The sequence below is a fragment of the Sturnira hondurensis genome, unplaced genomic scaffold (assembly GCF_014824575.4).
Source record: "Sturnira hondurensis isolate 20B ecotype Veracruz unplaced genomic scaffold, ASM1482457v3 Scaffold0013063, whole genome shotgun sequence".
Taxonomy (NCBI): domain Eukaryota; kingdom Metazoa; phylum Chordata; class Mammalia; order Chiroptera; family Phyllostomidae; genus Sturnira; species Sturnira hondurensis.
In genome coordinates this window covers 1,874,641-1,901,990 of record NW_028085694.1, presented here as the reverse complement: position 1 = coordinate 1,901,990, position 27,350 = coordinate 1,874,641, and the positions used below count along the sequence as shown (strand labels likewise).

General features: G+C 38.2%; 1 protein-coding gene across 3 annotated transcripts in view; it reads left to right on the top strand.

Moving 5' to 3' along the window:
• The window catches only part of HS2ST1 (heparan sulfate 2-O-sulfotransferase 1), a 172,369-nt gene extending 145,450 nt beyond the window's left edge, over window positions 1-26,919 (top strand). For 2 of the 3 annotated variants that reach the window (XM_037060922.1, XM_037060920.1), the window contains 5 exons: window positions 500-585; window positions 11,268-11,406; window positions 19,180-19,277; window positions 21,050-21,207; window positions 22,092-26,919. In XM_037060922.1, the coding sequence (XP_036916817.1) occupies window positions 500-585; window positions 11,268-11,406; window positions 19,180-19,277; window positions 21,050-21,207; window positions 22,092-22,321 (711 nt within the window). In that variant the 3' untranslated portion in view covers window positions 22,322-26,919. The remainder of the gene's footprint in view (window positions 1-499; window positions 586-11,267; window positions 11,407-19,179; window positions 19,278-21,049; window positions 21,208-22,091) is intronic. The other variant, XM_037060921.1, reaches the window with a different exon arrangement.
• Window positions 26,920-27,350: the final 431 nt, after the last annotated feature.

The following is a 27,350-nucleotide window of genomic DNA, read 5'->3' as shown; positions in this document are numbered from 1 at the left end:
ACTTATGGTATCTGTTCTTAATACTTTAAAGTCTTCTGATAATCATGTTTCCTTGAATCATTTTGGTTTAGTGATTTTTTTATTTGTCTCCTTGTTAATGAAAATGGCTTTTTAGGAATTAGAGGTCTCTGAGAGGGAAACAGATTTCTCAGGGCATTTCTATCCTCTAGTGCTGCCTGCCTCGCCATGCGTGTTGGTACCCACCCTCCCCTCACCCTGTGTGAGTGTATGCACAGCGCAGCACTGAAAATGATCGCGTTGTGCGACTTGGTTTGAGGGTCCTCTCATTTTCTGGGTATGGTGACAGCTCTCTCTATGATGCATTAGTAGTTGCAGATCACACTATGTTTTCCTTAGTTAGAAACCCATGTTTTTAAGTTCTGTAGTTGTGAGAGTGGTGTGATTGGTTTTAAATGACTGCATGGAAAGTATTTTGCCATTGTTAAATTTCATTTCATTGAAACTGTACTTAAGTCATGAGGGTGTTCTCCTGTTTTAGGTGCGCTTTGTGAAGAATATTACTTCCTGGAAAGAGATGAAACCAGGATTTTATCACGGACACGTTTCTTATTTGGACTTTGCAAAGTAAGTTATACCTAAAATGACATGCCAATGAAGGTTTTGTACTTAGCAACCTAAAAATGAATAAATTGAATGAATTGTCATGTTCCAATTAAAAAAAAATGACTGGCTGGCCTTTGCCACATTTAGGTATGTAATTTAAATATACCTTCTAGTGTTTTACTGCCCTCTAGTGTTCATAAATTGATAATTGTCATATTAGTTTCAGAAATTTTAGGTAGATTAAATTTAGGTAATACTCTTTAAAAGGTATTCATCATTATTGTATTTATGTTTCTTGTACAACCAAATGAAACTTGTAAGCGAGCCCCAAGCTTTAACCTGGAGGCCAGTCAGATGTGACTTACTCTGTCACAGAGAGAGAACTGAGAAAGCAGAGAAGCCGTTTCTGGTACCCGTCAGTGCCCCGGTGCTGCTGCTGCACAGCCAAGACGCAGTGCTGCGGGTTCCCTTGAGCTGTCTTGTTTGGGCTTTCAAATTGTGATGTATTCAAAGGACACTTTTAAAAATACAGTGGTTTTCCTTTATATTTCTTTATAGTTACAGTATTTTTCTGAAACTGGAGATGAATAACACTCATTTTTGATGTTTTATGAAAGGAGTAGAACTGGGGTATTTCTATCATAATTCTCGCAAGAAAAGTTCATAAAGCTAGAGGCCTACTTAGAGCATCCACGCCCTGTGTGGCTCCCCCTAGAGTCTATGCTACCTTAAGTACTAACCAGAAAACTGGTCCAAGGGAGTATTCTGAAAACAGGCAGCTTGTGAATCCCACTTGAATACTGTAGAGTACCATTACAGTAAAACTCCAGATCCAAATCCTTTCCCTAATAATATTCTGCACCAACTTCAGAAATGCTAAAATATATTTAAAATTATTTAAGTTTAGATGTGTTTGCTCAGTCTTTTCAAAAGCAGTTATGACTTCAAAATTATACATGTGTCAGCTTTAAAGAGCATTTTGGGCAAAATTTAAAAATTAAATTGATATCCTGCTGTCAATTTAATTTCTTAAGTTTGAAAAGAAATTATTGAATAAAATGTTATTGATTCTGATTGATAGTCTTACCTTTTTTGATTTTTTCTTTTTTTAAATATATTTTATTGATTATACCATTACAGTTGTTCTATTCCCCCCCTTCATTCCCCTCCACCCGCACACTCCCTCCCCCACCATTCTCCCCCCCCTTAGTTTATAACCACGTGTCTCAAGTTCTTTAGATTCTATATTTTCCCTACTATTCTTGCCCTCCCCCATATCTATTTTCTACCTACTGTCTATGCTATTTTCTGTACCTTCTCCCCCCTTCTCCTCCTCCCACTCCCCTGTTGCTAACCCTCCATGTGTTCTTCATTTCTATGGTTCCACTCCTGATCTAGCTGTCCTCTTGGTTTGCTTTTGTTTTAGGTGTGGTTGTTAATAACTGTGAGTTTGCTGTCCTTTCACTGTTCATATTTTTCATCTTCTTTTTCTTATATAAGTCCCTTTAGCATTTCATATAATAAGGGCTTGGTGATGATGAACTCCTTGAACTTGACCTTATCTGAGAAGCACTTTATCTGTCCTTCCATTCTAAATGAAAGTTTTGCTGGATAAAGCAATCTTGGCTGTAGGTCTTTGGATTTCATGACTTGGAATACTTCTTTCCAGCCCCTTCTTGCCTGTAAGGTCTCTTTTGAGAAATCCGCTGACAGTCTGATGGGTACTCCTTTGTAGGTGACTGTCCCCTTATCTCTTGCTGCTTCTAGGATTCTCTCCTTCATTTTAATCTTGGCTAATGTAATTATGATGTGCCTTGGTGTGTTCCTTCTTGGGTCCAACTTCTTTGGGACTCTCTGAGCTTCCTGGATTTCCTGGAAGTCTATTTCCTTTTCCAGACTGGGGAAGTTCTCCTTTATTGTTTGTTGAAATACCTTTTCCACTCGTGGCTGTTTCTTTTCCCCTTCTGGTACCCGTATAATTCAGATGTTGGAACATTTAAAGATGTCCTGAAGGTTCCTGAGCCTCTCCTTGTTTTTTTGAATTCTCATTTCTACATTCCTTTCCGGTTGGATGTTTCGTTCTTCCTTCTGGTCCATTCCATTGATTTGAGTCCCAGTTTCCTTTCCATCACTATTGGTTTCCTGTGCATCTCCCTTCATTTCAATTAGTTTAGCCTTCATATGTTCCTCTAATTTGTGACTGTAATCTACCAATTCTGTGAGCATCCTGATAAATAGTGTCTTAAATTGGGCTTCTGAGAGGCTGGCAATCTCTTGTTGCTTAGAGTTATCGGCTCTGGGACTTTGAATTGTTCTTGTGCCATCTTTTGGGCTGTTCGTGCCTGTTACATAGCAGGATTGGAGCCCTAGGTGTTCACCAGAGCGGGGCAACTCAGTCCCTGGGTTGTGACACTGTATGTGGGGGCGGGGTCAAAGAGGAGCAATGGCGTCCCATCTGCCACCTCCCGCCGCGGCCCCCACAGGTGCTGCAGCTGCCACTGTCACTGGGGCCCGTGCATTTCGTCCCACTGCACTCGAGTGTGCCACCGCCTTCAGCCCTCCACCACTGGATTCACCCCCTGGGGCCTGCGTGGTCCGTCTCACTATGTGCGAATGTGCGACCACCGTCAGTCTGCCCCGCACCCTGACTGGGTCTGGGCTTCTTGTGCGCCTAGGTCTGGGGATCTTTCCTGCCCGACTCTGCTCCGCTGCTGGCTCCACTCCTCTTACCGTCCCGGTTGAACGGTTAGTTGTTGTCGGACTTCCGTATAATTCAATTTTCTGTTCTTTGGCTGTGTCTTTGTTCTCCAAACCTTTGTTGTAGTCAAACTTGGTTGTGGGAGAAGGCACAGTGTTTCCACCTATGCCTCCATCTTGGCGGAAGTCCTGTTTATTTTTTTCTTAATATTTTATTAAGAAATGTTTTTAGACAGAGGGGAAGGGAGGGAGAAACAGGGAGAGAAACATCAGTGTGCAGTTGCTTGCCATCCCACGGCCCCCCCCCCCCCCACACACACACATACACACTGGGGACCTGGCCTGCAACCCAGGCCTGTGCCCTGACTGGGAAATGAACCGGCAGCCTTTCTGTCCATGGGTCTGTGCTCAATCCACTGAGCTACACTAGCCAGGCAGTCTTACCTTTTTTGAAAAGCATGTAACTAAAAAAGAATCTCCCAAATGTTGCATATACAAAACAATATATTCTTATTTCCAGTTGTTCTCATGGTATTCAAGATGTTCAGTAAAATGGTAGTTTTAAAGTTAGATGTGCATTTTTCTATAAATAATTCATATTGCAATATTGAAAACATTTTATAGGCATCTTTAAAATAAACTAATTATTTTTTCTTTGCAGAGGCATTGAACCAATTTCATAAACTTCATTCATATGCATATTCTCCCTCGGGGCTGCATTATCCTTCAGTTGAATGTTTGTTACCCTTTCACCTAAATGATTTATTTTTTCCATACAGAGCTTGGTTTCTAATACTTGAAGTTTTCATTATTAAAATAATAGAATACTTTTGCTTTTGGCAAAAGTCTTGTACTTAGAACAAAACTCTTATGATATATGATAGAGTTCTTGCATTTGAAAAACTGTAAAGCTTCTTGAAAAAAATTAATGTCATTTATTATTAAATACAAACATGAACGTTTAAGAGTTTGAATATTTTCATCATGTGTTTCATATTATTGGAATTGAAAAGTATTGTAAGAATTTTTAATAGACTTTTACAAGAGTTTAAACAAGTACCAAAAAAATCAACTAGAGGAAATATATTTTGATATATGTAGTCAAGAACTATTGTAGATATAACTAGTATTTTTTAAAGTAATTTCAGTTGGATAGCCACACTCACCATGAATGAGTAAGGAAGAAGAAAGAAACACCTTACAAAACTTTAAAATACTGTAGTCTTCAAAACATATCCTTGAGTGGCACAGTACCTTGTGGAGTCCATTAAGATACTTGCCTGCAGGAGAAAACAGTCAAATTTGGTGAAAGAAATATGTAATTACATAGCTTTTTAGTTGCCTTAGCAGAGACACTAAAGAGAGTGTAAACCCAGGAAATAAGATTGCGAAATAAAAAATAAGAAGTACTTTTTCATTTAGACCGATTACTGAGAACTGCACATTTTATTTGCAGGCCTGTTTCTGTGTAATCCATGTTTTGGTTATATTTATCTGGCTTCATTCAAAATATTGGAATAATATAAAAAGTATCTTCTTGTTACATATTCATGTAATTCCTGAGTGCTCTTTTTTTCCTAATCTGATTCTTGGTTTTTTTTAAAGCACATTTTCTCATTCTTCTTTTCCATTTTTTCATGTTCAATGACTATTTTGTTTGTAATTGGTGGACAACACAATTTTATAATAATGTAAGTATGATAAATTAATGTCATAAATTTATAAATTTTTCAGTTAAAAATTGTGTAGGTTGGGTATTTCCCAAATGTCCTAGGGTACTGGCAATATAAAGTTAAATAAGTTGCAGTTCTTATCCTGAAAGAGTTAACTAAAACCCCATTTTTTCTATAATTACCAGTTTGTTTTTTTCTATAATTACCAGGTCAAAACAAGCATTATTCATCTCCAGTTTCACTCTTTATAAAGGGTGAAAACATTAGAGCTTACCCTCCTTTTAAAATTCATACTATTTCATTGATCAGCAGCATCTATTAACCCCACTTTGATTTTCTTCAAATGATGCCAAAGAAAAACATTAGAGGTTTCAAAAACCTTTCAGTAACACTTTTCTTTATAATGAATAATGTTTATCTGATAGAAAACAGTTTTAATGCTGGATTTTATCAGACATTCTTGAGATTTATTTATCATCTAGTGACCTAGGGGTCCCAAGCCAGCAGCTGTTTTAGAAAGACTTTGGACATTTTATTTGATACAGCAGCCAGTTTTATTCAAGCACAGACATCGGTGTGTACCTTTGTGATCGTCTCCAGGAAGGAGTGTGGGTTTTCGTCACCATCGTTTGGTTTCTCCATATCACCCCTTTTGTCTCTTGCAGAACAATTGCAGTCAATCAGTAAAAAAGCAGATCTATCAGGATAAGAAATGAATAACGGAATGCTTCACTGGTCTGAAACATCCTAGAGAGTAATCAATTGACAATATTTTAGGCCCAATAGAATTTGTTAGTATATAGATTCATATGAGATTCTCTCTTTTACTTCTCTGAACTAGCTGAACTTTGCAGCATTTTCTACAACTTCCAACATATATGTCATAACCCTGGAGAAACATTTAAAAAATAACTTTAATCATTACAGGCACTATGTGAGAGCTGCATTTCTGTTGACCTTGTCCTGCCAGCTCTTTGTACAGCACCGATCCCGTAGGCTGTAAGGAGCAGTCTCGGAAGTCAGATCTGCAGTTAGATCTACACACTTCCTTACCAGCTCTGTGGTCTCAGCTATATTACCTTCAGTTTCCCTCTTATAAAAATGAGGATAATTAATGCAACTACTTCATGGGTGGTTGTGAAGGTTAAATACCATAATGTATGTGGTGCACTTGGCTGTGTCTCACACAGAGCTGTGTTTTGTTCTTTTACAATTCTTTCTCTTCTTTCAGTCACCATATTGACTTGGTGTTTGCAATTTCTTGTCCTAGAATCTGCTGGGCTTTCTTATTTCAAACTCTTTTTTTAAAAAAGATTTTATTTTTATTTTTAGACAGAGGGGAAAGGAGGGAGAGAGAGAAGGAGAGAAACATCAGTGTGTGGTTGCCTCTCATGCATCCCCCTTCTGGGAACCGGCCTGCAACCCAGGCCTGTGCCCTGACTGGGAATGGAACCAGTGAACCTTCATTCACAGGCCGGTGCTCAATCCACTGAGCCACACCAGACAGGGCTCAAACTCTTATTAAGACATTGCTCAAGACTCTGTCTTTGTCTCCGTTATTCTTTTGGGGGAAGTTTACCCATTTTTATTTATCAAGACTTCCAAGCAAGAAATTAGAGTCACCTTGAACAACCCTTTTCTCTACCACGTGTATCTAATTAATCACCAAGTCTTTTGAGTCAGGCTTCTTTCACTCACATAGTGCTGCTGACATTTATCTTATTCTATGCATGTATATCAGTGGCTAGTTCATTATTGGGCACTATTCCATTGTATTGATGCACCATAATTTCTACCAGTCAGCAGTTTCTGGATATTTGGGGTATTTCTGATTTTTGATGATTGTTAGTAAAGCTGCCAAAACATTTGCATGCAGGTTTTGTGTGCACATTTATGTGCTAACCTCTTTTTGGTAAAACCTAGAAGTGGGATTGCTGGAGTGTATGATAACTTGGTAAGATGCTGCCAAAATGTTTTTCCAAGTGGCTGTATTATTTTGCAGTGTCACCAACAGTTTATGAGAGTTCCAGTTGCTGTGCATCTTTGCCAGCATATGGTATTGTTAGACCTTTTAAAAAAACTGGGGCCATTCCAATTGGATGCCCCATCCCATTGGGGCATCCAATGCGTGGTGGATGGATGCCCATTTTAACAGAAAAATAATTACTTTTAAAAATCACTTATTCACAACATTATCGTTAGTGGGACCAACATATACCAACAGATCATTCTCTATTTTTGAAGCAAGACAATGGGAACTTGTCACTAGAAGGATACGGAAGTTCCTTTGAACTTTTTTGGGCTCAGAGAGTCCAGAATAAATATGAGTGTGTATAAGATATCCATGTCCCCAGTGAAACTGCAATTTAACTAAAGATGCTATGTATAATATAAAGCAGAAATCTCAAAGCATAAGGCTTCCCAAAGGCCATTCAGCCCTCTTTCAGCTTTATCATCTTCTATTTAGGTTTCTCTAGCAAGTTGACAGGGTTCCCTTCAGATGTTCTGAGTATGCGCTTGTTCTTTGAACCAATATTGATGTTCATTCATTCATCCAAATTATATATAAGACTGTGGGTATAAAGAAATGAGCCTTGTTTGTGTTCCTTGTTTTGTCATAACACATATGCTGACATGGTAAGAATAAGGTCCCTAAAATGTCTTTACTAACCTGCTGCTCAGATTACACTTTCCCCCTTTTGATCCTTATGTAAACCCTAGGTTCTTAACAAATATGCTCCTCTCTTCCCAGGAAGATCATGTTCTAACAGGGCAATAGTAGTTTATTTCCCTGGAATGAAGATAGGTTTTCTCCTCTTCTACCTGAGCCCTTGTGAGGAGCAGTTCAGAAGACTGGCCAGGGTCAAAGGTGGGATCAGTGACCACAGAACATAGTTTTCCCCCTGTACAAAACCACCTGGTTAGCAAAAGAATTAAACCTACAAACCTAAAAGGATGCTTGTTTTCTAACCAGCCGAGTCGAATGACCCAAATACTATTTTTATCATGCCTATTTTAGTTTATAATCTTTTGCTTCCATGTCTATATAACATACTCTAACAAATAATAATTTCAGAATAAGTTCACACATTATCTCATTAAAATCATACATATACATGTCACCCAAAGCCATGCCCCAGAAAGTCATTTTCTCAATGGCAAGCAGAGTTTTATAAAGTGCCACTTGTTAAGAGTTACTGTTGTTTCTTACATGCCAGGAACCAGGGAAAAGGAAGAAAGAGGAAGCATGGTAGGAGTTGGTCTTCTGGGAGAAGCTAATTCCCAAGGAAATGGTCAGGGCTGGTCAGTAGCTAATAATGGAGAGATTAAAGGTGGTTCCCAGGGAATCCCAGTTTTACGAACCGAGTCATTGCCCAACAATGCCCTGGCTGGTGTAGCTCAGTGGATTGAGCACAGGCCTGCGAACCACACGATCATGGTTCAGTTCCCAGTCAGGGCACATGCCTGGGTTGCAGGCCAGTTCCCAGCAGGGGACTCACAAGAGGCAACCATACATTGATATTTCTCTCCTTCTCTCCTTCCCTTCCTCTCTAAAAAGATAAATAAATAAAAATCTTTAAAAAAAAGAATTCTCTGTGGTTTTCAGTATTTCCACATGTACAAAGAATTTACTGACTTAGAGCTACTTAATGGTGAGAAAAGGACTAAAATTCAAGAGAGCTGACCCCCCTTTACTACCCACAAAGCAGTTCTTACAGAATAAAACCTATTTGTAAGTTAGAAACTTCCTGTTCCGTTAACTTTCAATAGTTTGCTGAACTAATCAAGTTATCTGGGCTCCTTGCCCTTTCTCTTCTGTGGTCTCTTTTCACTACTCATCTATTTAAGAATTTAGTATAAAACATCTGTAGTATAAACAGACTGTTGTTTGTATGCAAGACATGGATTGTAATAGGCAGAAGTAACAGGAAACTAGGAAATCAATTAGTTTAGCTCTATGCTTTTTAGTGCCTTTGGGAAAAGATTTTAGTAAGAAGGGAAATTGAAGTTATTAGCTGAATTGAGGGTTTCTGTGGGCAGATGAGTATATCAAGAGTGGTTAAACGAAGAAGCAACTTTCATTGCCGTGTACTCCAAGTCATACAACTTAGACTCAATTCCATCATATCTCATAGTGTTTCTCATTTTGAGAGAGATTGCTAATATTTCTAATCTTTCAAAATAATACTAGTCAATAGGCAAGTATTTGTGTATACTAGGCTCTATGAAATATAAAAGAGTAAAGTACTGTGCCTACCCTCAAGTGGCTTATCATGATGTTGGGTAGAAATATTTCGTAGACATATTTGGTAGACAATCTCTAAGACAGGGCCTTTTGATAGCAGTTGCTCCTGGGTATCGCTGAGAAATGAAAGCACATAGCACTGTCTGCCGGAGTCATGAGGACAGCTTCTAGACATCGCAAGATTCCCTCATTGTCCTCTACAGTTTCTTCCCAAACAGCAGCCAGGGTCCCTCCGGCCCCAGCTTTATTGAGATATAATTGACATATAAAATTATTTAAAGTATACAATGTGGTGATTTGATAGATGTGAAATGTTTGCCTCAATAAGGTTAGTTAATGCATCCTTCACCTCACATCATTACCTTTTTCTTATTGTTGTTGTGAGAACATTTAAAATTGACTTTCATAGCAACTTTCAAGGATATTGTGCAATACTGCAAACCACGGGCGTTACGCTGTACGTTCCGTTCCGTGCGGTGGCACTTCTCTTCTGACTCAGTCGGCCCCCCTCCTGATTCCTGTAATGGCCTTCAAGACCCTCGTGATCTGCTCTTCCACTGCCCCCCGCCCCCATCTCTGTATTTTCACACTCTGTTAACATCCCCTTTGTGGTTCTCCTGCACGCACATTGATCTCTTCAGTATTCCTCGGAAATGCCTGGTTCTTGGAAGTCCCGTCTTCCTGGGACACTTTCCTCCAGGTATCTACGTGGCACCTTCTCATCACATAACACCAGTGATGTCTTCCTGAAAAAACCTGTTTTGAATTGTCCTCTCCCCACCTCTCTTGACAGTCCCTGTTCCATTTCACTGCATTGTTTTTCTCCCTAGTATTTTTTCTCATGTGATGTATTTGCTTATTTACTTGTTTATATTGTCTCTCCCAAGTAGAATGTTAGCTCCAGAGGACAAGGAATTTTTTTTTACTGCTATATCCCTAGTATTAGCATAGTCCATGTCATATATAAGGTACACAGAAAAGCATTTTTTGAATGAATTTAGGTAATAGAAAAATAAAGATGGCATTGTAGTTAAGAAAGACAGTGAGCAAAAGCATGTAAGAAGAAACAGAAAGAAGCATGATACAGAGGAGTAGAAGAGGCAGGCCTCGCTGTAAGAGATTGATGTTCTCTTACTTGAAAATAAAGTTACATCAGTAAGGTGCTGCCTGAGATATAAGGCAGAGATGTCAACAGCTAGACAAAGAAGTTTGGGTTTGATGTCAACATACATCATAGAGTTACTAACATTTTTAAAGAGGGGTGATCTAACAAGTGGTGCTTTGAGAGTATCAGTTGAGAATTGGTATGGAAGGTAGATTGAAAGGGAGAGAGACTGGGTGTAAGAGAACCAACTAGGTTATTGCAGTATTCTAGGCGGGAGACACAGAGAAAGGACAGCAGTGAAGAGTAACAGAGTCATCGACAAAGAAAGGCCAAAACTATGGACAAAGAAAGGCCAAATCTGTGAGAAAGCCTACAGAAGTAGAAATTGAAAGGACTTGGTAACTGTACTAAAGGAAAAGTAAAGGAAGGCCAGGGTAAGGTTTCAAGACGAGGACAATTAAAATTGGGAGCCAGCCGGACGATTCTAGGGTCTGCAGAGGTTGGTACTGTAAAAGTTCCTTCAGTTCATCCCCTGAGGAAATATGCTGAAAGCATCGTGTCTTTCACTTCTTTCTGGTCTTTAACATCGGCCACAGTAGCAAGCAGACTCAAAGGGCCTTGCTTGGTTGGGCTTGCGCTGTATCCACGGGTAACACTGATCTAGTTTGGTGGGCCAGAAATTAAAAAATCATTGCTACATAAAATTCTGGTATTTTATGTAATTTTGTCAGTAGAATTTTAAATTATTTTTCATTTAATTTTCCCTCTCTTTTTCTTCAACTATGATTTTTAAATTCCTATTTCTTATTTACTATATTGTAACATAAATAATCATAAAATATTTTCTAGTCTCCACATAGTCTATTATTAAATTAATCATGTTCTTTTCATAAAGAATGAATAGCTTAAACTTATAATTTCAGTGTACTACTAAGTAGAGTGAAAATGTTGATTTCACCTTTTAACTTTGGCTTTATTTCAGATTTGGAGTAAAAAAGAAGCCCATTTACATTAATGTCATAAGGGATCCCATTGAGAGGCTAGTTTCATACTATTACTTTTTGAGATTTGGAGATGATTATAGACCAGGGTTAAGAAGACGAAAACAAGGAGACAAAAAGGTAATATTTTACTAAAAATATTTTAATTAAAATATTTTTTAATATTTTTGTAAAAATAATTGTTATGAAATGCAGTGAACGATGTGCTTTTAAAATTTATTACTGATTATAAACATACTACTTGCTTATTGTAGACATTTTGAAAAGAGCCCCAAAATACAAAAGCAGAAGTAAAACTACTTTATACTTGATATTTTGGAGTACACATAATTTTTGGTCATTAAAAAATATTTCACTTATGTTTAGGGCTGAACATTTGTTTTATTACGGTTGTTATATTATTAACAACATTCTATGAGACCATTATACTGTTCATTGATATGATGTATTTGTGTGTGCACTTCGGTTTTTAGTCTGGGTGATCGTGAATTTTAGACACTACTTTGCTAAAGCAGCTGTTCTCAAGAAAAGAACAGTGACTTGAACAGTTCTTACTTAGCAGGTGCGGTATTGGGCTCTCTTCTGTTTATGTTCACCCTCCATAGAAGCACCAGAGTGATTTTTCTGAAAATCCAAACTGACCAAAACTGGTCAAGTTTTGTGGCGGAACGCCTTTACGGGAACCTCACTGCTCACAGGATTGCCTAGGGCGCAGGAGACACAAGTGGACACAGTCTGAGACCTGCCTCATTTCTTTCAGGCACCCACTGCCCCAGCCTTGTGAAATGTCACTGTCCTCCAGACTCATCACTTCTGTGTTCTGTGCATGTGTTGTTCCCAATATTTGTAATTTCTTTCCTTCACTCTGGAAGATTTTGTCCACCTTTAAGATCCAGTTCTCCTGTGAAGTCTTTTCTTGTGTGCCCAGGCAGTTAGCACATCGTGTTCAAGGCTCCCATAGCACGCCGTTCTGATCTCTTGCTAAGCATTTATTTTGACATATTTGAGTTATTTGTTTACATATATGTCTTCTCCAAAAGGTTGTGAACTTCCTAAAGCAGGGGCTATATTTCATTCACTTTTGTTTCCCAAGAATTCAGCCTGGTGCCTAGTTCTTCTGCATGTGTTTAACAAATGGTTGAATTTCCACACTTCTTAATTCGAAAATGTTACATGGCAGTGATGCTGGATATTTGATACATCATAATAATTAATATCCAACAATTACATTTTTTCTGAGTTAGACATGCTCTCAGTGTCACATGAGACAATATTTCTTGTTTTATTTTACTTTTTTTTTGTTTCTAGAAAGTGCTGTTTCTTTCCTTGGTCTCAAAGCCTTAGTCAGAAGGTACTAATCCAAACACAGATAACTGACTAAACCATTATTTTTAGTGCCCTCCCATCTCCTAGCATTATTTAAGCTCCTAAAAATAATATATATACTTATGTTATTATGGAGAGTCTACAAAATTTTGTAAACTAATAATATAACTATTTTGTGGCCTAGTACTTTAGAATGTATTGATAGTCATTTCTAAATTCACTGAAATGCTTACTACTTTTTTTAGGCCATTTACATTAGCTGTTACTCAGCAAGTGTATCCACCTCGTTCCTTCCAGCAAAGGAATTCTGACGTTCGTGAGTGAAAGGTTCACAGTCATGTAGGTTCCTACGTCCACCATTTGTCATTGTCAGCCCTGGGTGCCATGGGTTTGTGCTTTGAAGAATTAGACAGTAGTAACACTTAAGAATAATAGCTCACACTTATTGAGTGCGTCTTGTGTATCAAGCATTGTTTTAAGGGAGATATATACTGTGTATGTACATATTATATATAATATGTACATATTTATTATATATAATATACATGTATATATTTTCAGGTAGCCTGTACAGCAATTCTATGTGGTTCCTGTTGTTATTGTCTCATTTTACAGATCGGAAAGCTGAGGCACAGAAAGGTTAAGTACCTTTGCTCAGTGTTAGCTGGTATTTAAACCCAAGGACTCTAACTCCAGACCTCACAGTTTTAACCCCTCTGTGCCCTTTAAAAAGGAGGGAAGAAATGCGCACGACATGCCACTCAGTATTTTTATGTGAGAGATAGTCCACAGTTGTGTGTTCAATACCTGGAAGCAGGTATTCTCACATAATTTCTCTTTTATATTAGAAAGTTTTAGGTAGAAAGGCTCTTTGAACCATTCTTCACCCTGATGGTAACAAGGTTTTAATGTCATTATAAAATACATATTAATATACTTATTTATTCAGATGTAATATTAGTAATATCAGCAAAATACCATTGTGTGACCTTAATTCTTAGGAAGACAAAACCATCTACAGATTCTTTATTAAAGTGAAAAATTCCTTTGTTTTGTGACAAAGCAGACCGTTTCAATCTTATAACATATTGAGATACACACATTTTTATTAATTTGACTTCTTTTTCTCATGACACAAATGTTGGTAATATTCTGGGACCCAATGAGTTAAATGATTTGTTTTATTGCAAGTAATTCCTTAATATCTCTAACTTAATATCTCTAACTTTTCATTAATGAACTCACATTTATAGTGTTGATAAGACTGCATGGCGTATTACATTTCTGAAAATGACAGGGTTAATGTTTTGAAAATGGAAGATAAATGGGGATTAAACGATGGCTATAATAATGTAGGAAATACCTTGCAATGGTTTCATTTCCATGAAATTGTATATTTGCACCTCAAGTAATAGTTTGAAATGGATCAGATTATATTCAGTTCCGCACTCGTGGCAACTATTGTGTTTTTAAACTGCAGTACTGAACTGCTTCCTGTTTACACTTCACACAAATCAATTTTAGTCACATGTACCTTGTAAGGTGCTCTTGTAAAGAACACAGAATTTATTTCATTGAGGGAGATTTCAAATACTCTGTTTTTCGTATTTTATAACTGGAGTTCTACGTAATTTACTCTCTACCCAGTATTTGGAAAATAGGGATATTAAATAATCCAAAGGTCAGCATTGAAGAACTATACAGATAAATCAGTGGTCCTTAAACATTTTAGTCTTGGAGCTCCTTGTACTGTTAAGAAAATTATTGAGGACCACCAAAGAGCTTTTGTTTATGTAGGTTATATCTACTGATACTTTATAATATCAGTAAATTTACCAATAAATGAGAGCTTTTGAAAATATTAATTAATTTAAAAATAACAATTGGAAACCCATCATATTGATAACATTAATATTTTATGCAAATCACCATTTTCAAACAAACAAAAAGTATGGCCTTATACTTTTGCAAATTTAAAAAATATCTAGCTTAAAATAAGAGAGCTGGATTTTCATATCTGCTTCTGAATCCATTTAATTTAATCAGTTCTTTTGGTTGAAGTGTATAAAGAAAATCTGGCTTTATACAGGTATGTAATTGGAAAAGGGAGAATTTCAATAGTCTTTTCAGAATATCGTGGATATTCTTCTTTAATACTACATTAAAACTAGACAAGTGCTGGTATCTTGAAGTTGTTGAAGTGTAAAATCTGAAGCCATAGCAGTGAATTCAGTAAGCTATGCTGCATTGACATCCATTGATGTATTTTACACTTTGAATGGATTTTTAACCAAGCATAGTTTTGTAACATCATGCATTGGTCACTCGGGTCATATTAGTTAACTATGTGGACCTTCCAAATGCTGACACATTTTATTATATAATATTGAAAATTCACATTCATTAACATCACCACTGATCTCATCAGAAAAGTCTTTACATATTGAGAAAGAGTCAAGCTTATGGTGACTGGTCAAGTTTTCCAAATTTTATATTTTTGCTTGAAAACTTAACTTTGTTCACTGGCTACCACAGGGTTTCTCAACCTTGATACTATTGTTGTTGTTGTTACTTTGGGCCAGATCATTCTTTGGGGGGGGGTGCCTATAATTGTAGGATATTTACCAGCATCTCTGACCTCTACCCAGTAACATCCTTCCCACACACAACACAGGCCTAAGAACTACAAACGCCTTCCAACATTGCTAAATGTCACCTGGGGGTCCAGACTGCTCTAGTTGAGAACCACTGGGCTACTAACACTGTCAGCTGTTTTCTTTCAAGCAACAGGCAGCACACTTTGCTCATTTTGGGGAAATGTCTATCAGATATTCACACTTGAACAGCCAGAGTTGGTCTCTGAGCCCTTCTTTCTACGCTGGCCTCCTTAGTGGCTCCCAGAAAACATTAACTGCACCGACAAATCTTACCACTCTCGTTTTCTAAGTGTGTAAATATTTATTTTGTATGATCTTAACTTTATACTGCCTTATAGATTATTGAATGTTTTGTTAATTATTTTATTAACAGAACATCAAGACAGTTTATACTTATGGAAAGAGTCATTACCGCATTTTTCAGACCATAAGACACACCTAGGTTTTAGAGGGGGAAAATTTTTGAAGCGAAAAATGTGGTGAAATATTTAGTAACATAGATGATATATTTTACCAATGTAAATGTAAACAGAACTCAACAGCAGCATTAACAACCTTTATTCCTCCCAAATCAAGGGGGGTTGGGTACAGCGCATCTTAAAGTCTGAAGAATGCGCTTGTTCTCTGTGACAGTCTAAAGAAGAATCAGTTTAGTCCCAGAGATCCACTTCCTACCCCAATTTACTTTTTATATTTCTTTAAATTAATAAGCTTATCAACAGCTGTAATGAACTTAAAAATATATTTTTTAATTTATAAAAGATAGTAAATAAAGCCAGAAGGAATTCGTAGTTATCACTGCCTGGTTTTACCATTGACTTACAAAACACTGTCTTCACAGTTCTTGGCAATCACAATTCCCTGACAGTGGTTTGTGTGTCAAACATGAATTTCACTATTCTGTCTGACACAGGCATTTAAGAACTTACTCTTTACTTAGAAAGCATTTTATATGTAAAAAACACTGCAGGAAAGCGATATAATATCTTTGCAGTTTACGTATTTACAGGTTTGCTTACTTCATTGTAGACCAGTTTTCTCTAATCAGTAGAAGGTATGTAACCAGAGTCAGCCTTGACCTACGTCCTTCCCAAGTTTCTTATCGGACCATAGGTGGTTCCTTTCACTAGAAGAGAGAAATCAAAATAAAGTCAGTTGTAATGGAGGTGAAGGAGATGAAAATGGACAACATTTTTAGTCATGTAGAAGAAGATGGAAGTATCAACTAGAAATTGTATTCATACCTCAAAAAATAGGTCTGACTGAATCATAGATTTGAGAGTCATCCACATTAGGTGGAAGCCGAAACAAGGGATTGAATGAAATTGCACTTGGAAGACATGTAGAGTTTGACAAGAAGACCAAATGAAAAGGGAAGGAGAAAAAGAGGGGGTGCAGATATGTAACTCTGGGCAATGCCACCATTGAAAGAGCAGGCAGATAAAGAGTAGCATGCTAAGGAGGCTGCTGTCAGAGAATGAGAAGACAAACTGGGCAGGTCCTTGAAATGGGCAGGATAATAATTTCAGTTGCAAAAAGTTTAGTGAATTGAGGATTGAAATCACCTCTTGGATTCATCAATGGCAGGTTCATGAGGGATGTCAGAGAAAGGAGTTCAGATGGAATCCAAAGGGTTGAGAAGCAACTGAGAGATAAGTTAAGACCAACCCTGAGGAAGGAAAGACTGCTCTTGAAAAAGAAGTTTGGCTTTGAAAGGAACAACAAGAAAAAAAACTCAGAAAGTGTTTCTTTAAGATGACAGACACTTAGGGCATATTAATATATTTGAAGACAGTAAGGGGTGATCATGCAAGGAGCTGGAGAGAAATTGGTGGAGCAGGGTCTCGGAAGGGGGTAAGAATGGTGTTCAAAGATAGGGGAAGGAAATGTCTCATTAAAGACGAGGGTGGTGGGGTTATAGATGCAGATAAACTTGTATTGAAGCAGGAAGTTTAGAGAGCTCATGCTTAGTATCAGTTTTCTGTATAAAGTATGAAGCAAAATCATTTGCAGAAGAGGGTTTAATGCAAATATAATTGCCATTACTATCAAGCATCTGTTTAATTCTTTTGAACTTCAATTTTAGTAGTTAAATATCTGAACTAATCATCTAAATGGTCTCGATTATTTTGATATTTCATGCTTTTAAAAACATTTGTGTCTAGTTCACAAAGAATTGCTCTTTCTAAAAAGTGTAAATGGCTTTCTAAAAAGATTCATTTTTAGAGAGAGGTGAAGGGAGGGAGAAAGACACATTGATGTGAGAGAGAAACATTGATTGCTTGCCTCTCATATGCACCCCAACCAGGGACCAAACCCACAGCCCAGGCATGTGCCCTGACCAGGAATCAAGCCAGCAACCTTTCGCTCTGCCGGATGGTGCCCAGCCGAGCCACACTGGTCAGGGCAAACCATAAGTGGTTTTTAAGTGAAAAAGCTCATCATAACTTTTTGTTTCTCTGGTGATTTTGTAGGTGAGGAAGAGTCCAGAGTGTTTTCATTTCACTTATTTTTGCTTTTTATTTCAAGGGCTTGAAGTTTTATAAGAGAAAAATATTTATAGAAAATCCTGTTTCAGAAATGTGGCCAATATGTAAGGAGAAAGCTAATGGAAGTTAGCAAATCAGCAGGGAACTTTTGATGACCAGGCATTTGAGGGATGGTTTTCCGTGGTGAATGGAGAAGCCTGGGTGCTGATTCGCTGTTGGAGTCAGCCCAGCAGTTCATCTTAGGGTCTCAGTGGATTGGTTATCAAGCTGCATGTAGTAAAAATGGCACTGAATTGTCTTAATTTGGTTTCAGTGGGGAGTATTTGGTTTATTCTATTCAAACATTTAGGTTGAAATGGGAGAATTTCTGTTATATTCTATGGTCTGTCACACACACACCTGTATGTTCACCCGTTTTTTGATTATTCATAGTTTTTTCCCCTCCACATCTTCCTTGCCATCTTTGGGTTGTTTCTTTTAGTTGATAGGAGTGAAACACCTTCCCCAGTTAATAAGAAGGAACCATAAAGGAGCTGAAAACCCAAACTATTTTTCTACTTTCCTATCGTCTGTTAAAACATTTGGTAGGTGGATTAGAGTAGATGCTCAGCTTCTGAAACGAAGGAACCGGATGCAGACACTCAGGAGCCTTCGCTGCAGCCGAGTCCTCTTTCCACTCCATCCTCCTTCCTGTCCTCAGAAAGGGCGGGCGGTGTTGGTAGGGTCTCCCTGCAGCAACCGCAGCTCCCGAGTTGGTCCTGTGTCTCGGTGTCACGTCATTTCAGATAGGTAATGCCTGCTGCGTGCACAGTGCCCCTGCCAGACAGTAAGTACCCAAGACAGTGAAATTGAGTGATTTTAGATACATAAGCTGTGACTCTCTTTCCCTTTTAATTATTTCAGTCAAATGCATTTGGACAGGAAGACATACAAGTCTTAAGTATCTGAAGTCATTTCTGCTTTGTACAATGATTTTTTATGTTTATTTTAATGAGAAAAGGAAAAAAAGACTTAAGCGTAGTCCTGCCTTATATATTTTTTCAAATGATTATGAAGAAGTGATAGTCCCTTTAGCCTTGTTTTTATTTAATTTCCCTTTAGTACTAGGAGTTAGAAAGTATAAATACACAAATTTAACACAAACCAGTACTTATTTTCAAGGGAAAGACTTTACCTGGGGGGTTTCCATTCATGTAGTGAAAGAACTCTTATAAACATTGGCATAAAAAGAAGATGTGAGGAAAATCCATGTTTAACTTTCCTCGGTATCTCAGGTACGTGTTCGTAACCTGCACATCCCTTTAACTCAGTAGCTCGGTGATGGGTACCCACAACCACTTGTTTGTTTGATAACTTAATACATTAATATATTTGTGGGTGGGACTTGGGTTTATGGCTCACGTGTGCTGTCTTTGTTCCAGACCTTTGATGAGTGCGTAGCTGAGGGCGGCTCAGACTGTGCTCCAGAGAAGCTCTGGCTTCAGATCCCATTCTTCTGCGGACACAGCTCCGAATGCTGGTAGGGAAATGAAGTTAGCTTGAGTGGGTCATTTCCACAATCTGAATTTCTCTGTCGTCTAAATTATCTCTGTAATCTCTATTTCGAGAATGCGAATGTTCTAGCCAAGGGTGAGGTATAAGAAAATTCATGAAAGACCAGACTACACAAAGCGTGTGATTAAGTAATACCTAGTTTTGTGGTTACCTTTAAGTGCACTAAAAAGATTCTTTATGTATAATAATCTTGCAGTGTTTTCTCAGATGCTGGTTTTTGACCTTTTGTTGGTTGATTGGTTGGTTGTTTTTTTTTTTAAGAATTTATGTATTTATCTTTAGAGGGCAAGGGAAGGAGAGAAGGAGAGACATATCAATGTATGGTTGCCTCTCGTGAGTCCCCTGCTGGGAACTGGCCTGCAACCCAGGCATGTGCCCTGACTGGGAATCAAATTGGCGACCCTCTGCTTCACAGGCCCACACTCAATCCACTGAGCCACACCAGCCAGGGAGGTTGGTTGGTTTTTAGTGTTACATGTTTTTCTGTGTTCCAGCAGAGCTCTTAATTAGAGGTCAGGGGTCATTTTATAAACCTCATTTTTCCCTGAGCTTACTGTTTTAGCCGTTCGTGTTAGATAAAGTAGGACTTTTGTCCTGCCGGGTAAATTCCTCACCTGGTTTTACTGTTCAACTGGCTTTGACTTTGAGAGAAGGTTATGGTTACGGTTTTGTCTGCTAATAAACATGAGGTGGAAAATAAAGATATGTTATCTTTTGTAGGGTGTGTTTCCTCAGAATGTGCTGAGTTTTCAGTTTCTAAAAATAATGGTATGTCGTCATTTGATCTAATTAATAATTTTAATAGGAAAAGTTAAAAAACAAGAACGCATGGAAAGTTATTATCTTTTCTTAAAAACCATCAGGAGATGCAAGGGATGTTGTCTGTTCTTTTCTTCCTTATTTGAGATATTTGATTACTGTTAAGTTTAAAATCCTACACAATAGATTATGTAAAGGTATAATTCATAGCATAATAATAATTGGAAGCATAAGAAGAATGTCCTAATTTTGAACCATTTCTGTAGAACAAGGGAGTGGCAAATTACAACCTGGAGACTAAATTTAGCCCATTACCTGTTTTCATAAAATGTATTGCAACACAAGCCACATCCCTTTGTTTACTTACTGTCTAGGGCTGTTTCCATGCTGCAAAGACCACATGTCCTGCAAAACCTGGGACATTTTCCCTCTGGCCTTTTGTAGAAAGTTTGCAACCTCCGCCTTAGAATAAAGAGTATTGCTCTGCTGGGCATTATTGAGGAGATTACGACTGAATATCTTAAATGTGTTTTACAGACGTGTAGAACTGGGAGAGACCTTAAGGAATAAACTCATTTATTCTACCCCAGGTCTCACCACAGCTTTTTAATGGCTGAGGAAACAAAGAAAGATAAAGTCACCAGCCCCACATCACACTGCTTAAAAACAGAGCTGAAATTATGGTTAGAGAATGTCAGTGCTAGAAAGAACGGAAAAATACAGTTTATTTAGAGCCAAGTCTCTATCTGCCCTCAAACTAAACTTTGTTCATTTTAAGCTAACTGTAAAGTCTGAATTAGCAGTGCACAGTTGAGCAGAAATTGGGAATAGAGGCAAAGGAAATTGAAAACAGGTGTGCCTCCCGGAGGACATTAATAAAAGAGGGTTAAGGCTTTGGTCAGACATGTGTTTATCTATTTTTTCCATAATACACAGTGGCAAAGGCATCGAGTCCTTAATTTCTTTTCTTGGTTTTAGGAATGTGGGAAGCAGGTGGGCTATGGATCAAGCCAAGTATAACCTAGTCAATGAATACTTTCTGGTGGGAGTTACTGAAGAGCTTGAAGATTTTATCATGTTACTGGAGGCAGCTTTGCCCCGGTTCTTCAGGGGCGCTACAGAACTCTACCGTACAGGTATATAAACGATAGGTTTCTCTTCAGAGCTGTCCTGACTGTATTTGAAAATTGAAAAAATATGTGTGATTTGAAGTTTCTTGAGTAAAGTACAAGAAATAACTCCAGAAAGGCAAATGTACTGCCTATTTCTCCTCACCGTTTCCAAAACAAAACCGTTGCTGGCATTGTTTACTGATGGTGTTCAGTAAATATTTTTTGGATGAATAAACATGTATTAGATGATAATTAGAAGGCATTGTAGGAATAGTGGAAATAAACAAACTATAGAACCAGTCTTAGAAATGTATGATATTTAATAATTCTGGATACCAAACACCACGACTGCATTCCATCCTAGAAATGCTTAACGGCATTTAGAGTCGAGATGGGCAGGAGGACTCGGTCCCTTTGGTGGTGATCACCCTGCGCTGTGTCTCTTACGGTCCTCCTGACAGCACGCTACAGCGGCAGGGACAGCGCTTCGCATCGGAAAGTGACTGTGCTGGTCCCGGTTTCTAACATAGAGTTATGTGGAGTATAAGTAATGAGAAATTAGTATTGAGATTGAATGTAGATATTTTATCGTATTTTCAAAAATGAACTAGTCAGAGCACTTGAGAATACAGCATGTGTTGTGACAGCCTCCACGTCACTGGTTGGCAGTCCTTACTTTTACTCTCTGACAACTCATGAAGTCTTTAACAGGTCAAGGATTTACATTACAAGGGAATAAATCACAGTTGCAGTGTGATTAGGGCGCTGATTGTGGCCCGAGTGATAATAATATAAAACAATTATGTTACCTGTCCTTCCACATTAACTTAAACCATCTATTCAAATAAGAGGCGTTGGCCTTTTATGTGTTCTCAGAATTATTTACCTTTTTTTTTCTCCTTCGTAAGTAGGAAAGAAATCTCATCTTAGGAAAACCACAGAGAAGAAACTGCCGACGAAGCAGACCATTGCCAAACTGCAGCAGTCAGACATTTGGAAGATGGAGAATGAGTTCTACGAGTTCGCCCTGGAGCAGTTCCAGTTCATCAGAGCCCACGCCGTACGAGAGAAAGACGGAGACCTCTACATCCTCGCACAAAACTTTTTTTATGAGAAGATTTACCCTAAATCAAACTGAGGACAGGGTGTGACTGTTGGATTTTTGAACGAACACTTTGGCCCTGTCTTCACCTTAGTTCTCGGCTCCACAGCCTGGATGGCTGATGGGTGTGTGAGGCTGTTCCTATTGAGCCGAGTTAGGAAACGGACAATGACGTCGAAGAAGCAGGTGCTGGCTGCTGTGTCGGCGTCCAGGAAGTTTGGGTTTCAGGCGCTTTTTGTTTTTCCTGGTTAAATTTTGGTGGGAGTTATAACCTGCTGCCTAAAATAAACCTCTAGCGGTTCTAATCAAAAGGCTAAATATAACTTCAGAAAAAGTTCTGATAATTCTGTTTTTTGATACAGCATTTTTTCAGCTACCCATGAATGAAGGAAAACACCTGCGACTTCGCCTTCCCCTACAGGTTTGGGTTCTCCAGCGCCACTGAATAGTGTTATTAGCTGTTGGGCGGTGTGTGCTTCACTTCTGTGAGTCGTCCCATGGCATTTCTTGGAATATTTCATCATGTTTGCTAGGAAATGTCTCTGCTGTAGTCGGAATTGCCCATATTTATGTAGGTCATGTTAATTTCCTTTAAAAATCATTGTCGTTAGTGTTAAGAACCAGTTTAAACGATCACCAATACAATAAAAAGTGTCAAAGCAGTATTTCTCACTTCTGTCTCCCCCAGGACCTAAGCCTGGGGACACACTTCAAAAAATGTTGGCATTGCCTGAAGTTTTAGCTAAGGCCTTCACATATTCATATTTAAAAAAGTAAGTTTGGTATTTGTTTCTCCATGGGTTATTTGTAAACAGGTGTCAGTGACTCCATATTATAACTCCATTAGTGAGCTGTGGTGTGGGTAGGCTTTCCTACTTCTTCTGTACTTTTACTTGTAGACTATTTTTACTAAGGTGCTTTATAATGTGTTTTAAAGCATTGCATTTACAAAAAAAAAGGAAAGTGCTGTAAATACTGCATATTTTATTATTTGGACCAAAAGGTTATCAATAATTAGACAAAAGTGGTTTTGCACCAATTTTATTATGTCAAGTAAAACCATCAGACCTACTGTTCTTGTATTTCTCATTGAAGACGTCACTGAAATTTAATAACCTTTCAATTTTTATACATAGTACATTATTCATAATTGGGGGCAGTAATTATAGTGGAAAGAGGGGCGGACAAGGAATCAGAACACTTGATTTCTGGTCTGGCTCGGCCCCTTCTCAGCTGTGTGATCCTGGGCACGTCACTTAACCTCTCTCTGCCTCCAGTCCCTCATTTTGAAATGAGGGTGATAATACCTGCTGTTCCTACCTCGCAGGGATGTTGTGAGGGTTAAATGAGACGGCATGTGAGAGCACTTTGAAAATTGTAAAGCGCTGTGTAAATGTAAGGTGTTGTGGAAACATCTTCAAGATATAGTTTCATGCCATTCATTTTTTTAAAAAGAAAGGGAAAGTCCGCTTAGAAGCTGGTTGGAAATAATTAATCCTGATATAAGTGTGTTGGATAAGTATCTTCTCAGTGTTTTGTCTTCCCTGTTTCAACCGTTGAAATATGAAACACCTGTGAATTCTTAAAGATTCTTGAGCAGCTACGTGAGTTCAGAAGGTTCCCTCTTTGAAAAAGACTTCATTAGTTGACTGAGGGCAGGGGAAAATTTGTTCTTTAAATGTGAACGATTTTCCTGTTTTTTATACCTCTGGTTTTTAAGGTATATTTTGCAGAGTTTAATTTCCCTGCGTGTTCTTTAACTTCTTCCCCTTCTTAGAGTGACAGAGATAAAGAACTTTAGAAACGCTTTTCTAAAAGAATAACCCTTAATACGTATATTTTAAATAAATCTTCCCAAACAAGGTTTCACCAAACTATGTAAGCATTTTAGGCAGGTCGCTTTTGAGGTTATTAATTGTACGGGAGGTGAGGAGGGAGTACTACTTATCCAAAAAGATTTATTAACAAATTTAAAAAAAATTAAAGGAAGTTAACAGAATTATGTTTCTGCCTTTTCCTGCAGTAATAGTAGAATATTAACAGCATATTGACATACATACTTTTCTTATTTGGCTTGCTTTTTTTTTTTTTTACAGATTTTTGTTGGAAATATATACAAATTATTTCCTAGCCCAAAAGTAAAACGCCACTTCAGGGTGGGGTGCTTGACATTTGTCTGCCAAGGAGCCTCGGTGCGTGGGTTATTCTCGGATCGCGTGCAGGAGCCCTTGAGAGGGGCGTTAGCTCTCCTAGGCAACTGGAGTAGCACGTGTGCTAGATCGGGGGCAGGAAACTTTTTTAAATAAAGATCCAGAAAACAAATATTTTAGGTTTGTGGGACATATGGTCTCTGTCACAATTACTCAACTCTGCCGTTTTAGCACAGAAGCACCAATAGACAATACATAAATGAACGAGCGTGGCTATTTTCCAATAAAACATTATTACAAAAACAGGTGACATGCTAGATACGGACCAGGGGTGGTAGGTTACCAACCCTTGAAATAGGTCGTTATTTATGGAGAAGTCATTTTTGAATCTGTACTCAGATGGCCTAAAAGCGTTTCTGTGCTTCCCAAAGCTACTAACTTATATCCAAAGAATAGCTTTCTGATTCAGGCACCGTCTCCCACAGATTCATAAACTTTTACGGCTTAGATGGCTTCCAGGTGGGCTGTGTTCTTTCCCAGTTTAACAGTTCAGAGTAGGGGTTTGTTCTGGCGTCCTTCAGGGCGGGTTAGGGGTGTCCTTCCTGGAGACTGAGGAAGGGTTGGGTTTAGTTCCATGTGGTCCGATGCAGCCCTCGGGGTCCGGCGAGTGCAGAATCCGTACAACGCCTGACTTTATAATCAAATGTATAGAACCACTGAGACAATAGTGTATTTTTTTAACGTGGCAAATGTGGTTTTCTTTATTCAGCCTTTGCGCTTTTTCAGTATTTTGATCATAGGGGGAAAGTTTTTTTTTATAATACAAAAGCAAATCAACCACTTTGAATTTTAAACTATAATGTTATGTATGTATGTGTGTGTATGTATATCTATATGTTTATTTCCTAAAAGAAGAAAAAGTACCTTTTTGTTGAACTTGTATCAACTCCTGTTTTCTAATTGCTGTGAAATGGCAACTGTTGATAAATTATTGTGACTGTTTTAAAATGTAATGGGGAGGATATATTTTGATTTTACCTGGCTTTAATCTGTAAAGTATCACTTGATATACCTGATAGCAACACGTAAGACATTGCATGGGGATCAGTTTTCTATCATTCAAACTCATTTGTGCAACTTTGAACACACTGGGTGCTTCTGAAATCCTGACGAGTGGATTTAAGTCACTGAAAATCAGATAACTTGAACTTGCTGACTTTTACACTTTAGATTTTGTTTTCTATTTTTAAAATTCAGTTAATGTCTACAATTTGAAATCTGCTGTCGCTCTTTCTCAATGTGTGTCCTACTGAAAACTTCTAAAATTCTTAGTGCCATTCATGATTTCCAAATCGTATTTTGATATTGCAGACGATTTGCTCATTGTATTTGCATAGTTAGAAAGAATAGTTTGTAGACAATTATTCTCTCTTTTTCTAATAAAATGAAATAAAAGTTCTAAAAGCACTAGAGAATTCAACTAAAGGCTGGTTCCCAAATGCATAGTTGGTATTTTCATGTATATTTAAATTCTGCATACAGAACATCTGTGTAAACTATCTATTTGCGTTTTCCCAGTGATCATTGTCAAACACACCTATGGTCCTCGAATCCTTTATTATGAGAAGCACCCGGTACTGTAACCTTTTAAGAAGTGTGTCTTTAAGAGGCCCAGGTGCTTCTAATTTATGATTTGAAAACTTGCCTCTTCATAAATTAGTGCTATTAGTTTGAGAGGAAGCAGGGCAATTGCTGTGAAATTTTTGCATCCATTTGCCCTGTGCAGAGTTGCTGTCTGATGCCAGCTGAGCTGTGCAGGCAGCCTTTGGAGGGGAAGAACAGCCCTGTTTCAGCTGCCAATTCAGCGCCTCTGGAGTGGAGCTCTGCTCTGTTCTGATTTTCTGAAGTGGGAATTTGAGAGATTGAAATGGGTGATCATGTTAGTCAGACTTATCCCATAATTTAAGTTCATGCAGCTTTGTGACCTTTGCAGTGCTATTTATCAAAGGACCCTGATGGGGATGATCTCCTTAAGACACATTACTGTTAAGCCTATGATTTAGACACCCTGGTGCCGTCTATCTGATTTTACGGACAGCTTCAGTAGCTTTCTGTTGAGAGGGATGTGAGCATCTGTAAAGCAGTGTCAGATGTAATTTGGAGGGACATGGATTGTGTATATACATACATTACTTTATAAATACACAGACAGCTAAAGAGTGCCTTTCCCCCCCACGATCCATGCTGGAAGATGCTGACTCTTTGCTCCATCTCTGTTCTCTCTCCCTTCTCCTATCCCCCCCCCCCCCCGCCCGATCAGTTGATTCATTTATGCAATACTGTTTCCACCCTGAAACCATGTTGTCACATCTGCTGGAGAGATAATCACTCCTTGTCCTTATACTGCCAGCTTTCTGTTGAAGTGTTTCAGTGGATTACCTGATGCAAAAGCTATAAAATAAACACTTAGTGGGAAGGGGAAAATGTTTTGTGTGTCCTGTTTAATATTTCCCTCTGTACCCGGATGCGGGCGCACATTTTCCAGGGGGGCTCCATGTCCGTGTCATCGGCGTAACTCAGAGACGTCCTTGCCACCAGAACGGTGTGCACCTCCATTGGTGTATGATTTTCTGGGTTATTTTTGACAGTATTTTATCCTGATAGGCTTTCCTGTGCTGCTTCTTGCTTTGTACTTCATCACTGGTATTAAAATTTCAGGTTGAAAACGTACAAGGTATCCTTAGGATATACACTTAATTAGAAGAAAAAGGGAAATAAGGAAAGGGCTAACAACTTAGAATAAAATGGAAATGTGAAAGAAAAAAGTGACATAATCTGATTAACATTTATGCTTAGTTTTAGACATATCCATAACGTTTTCTTTGAGAATACACATTCTAATGATTACGATTTTT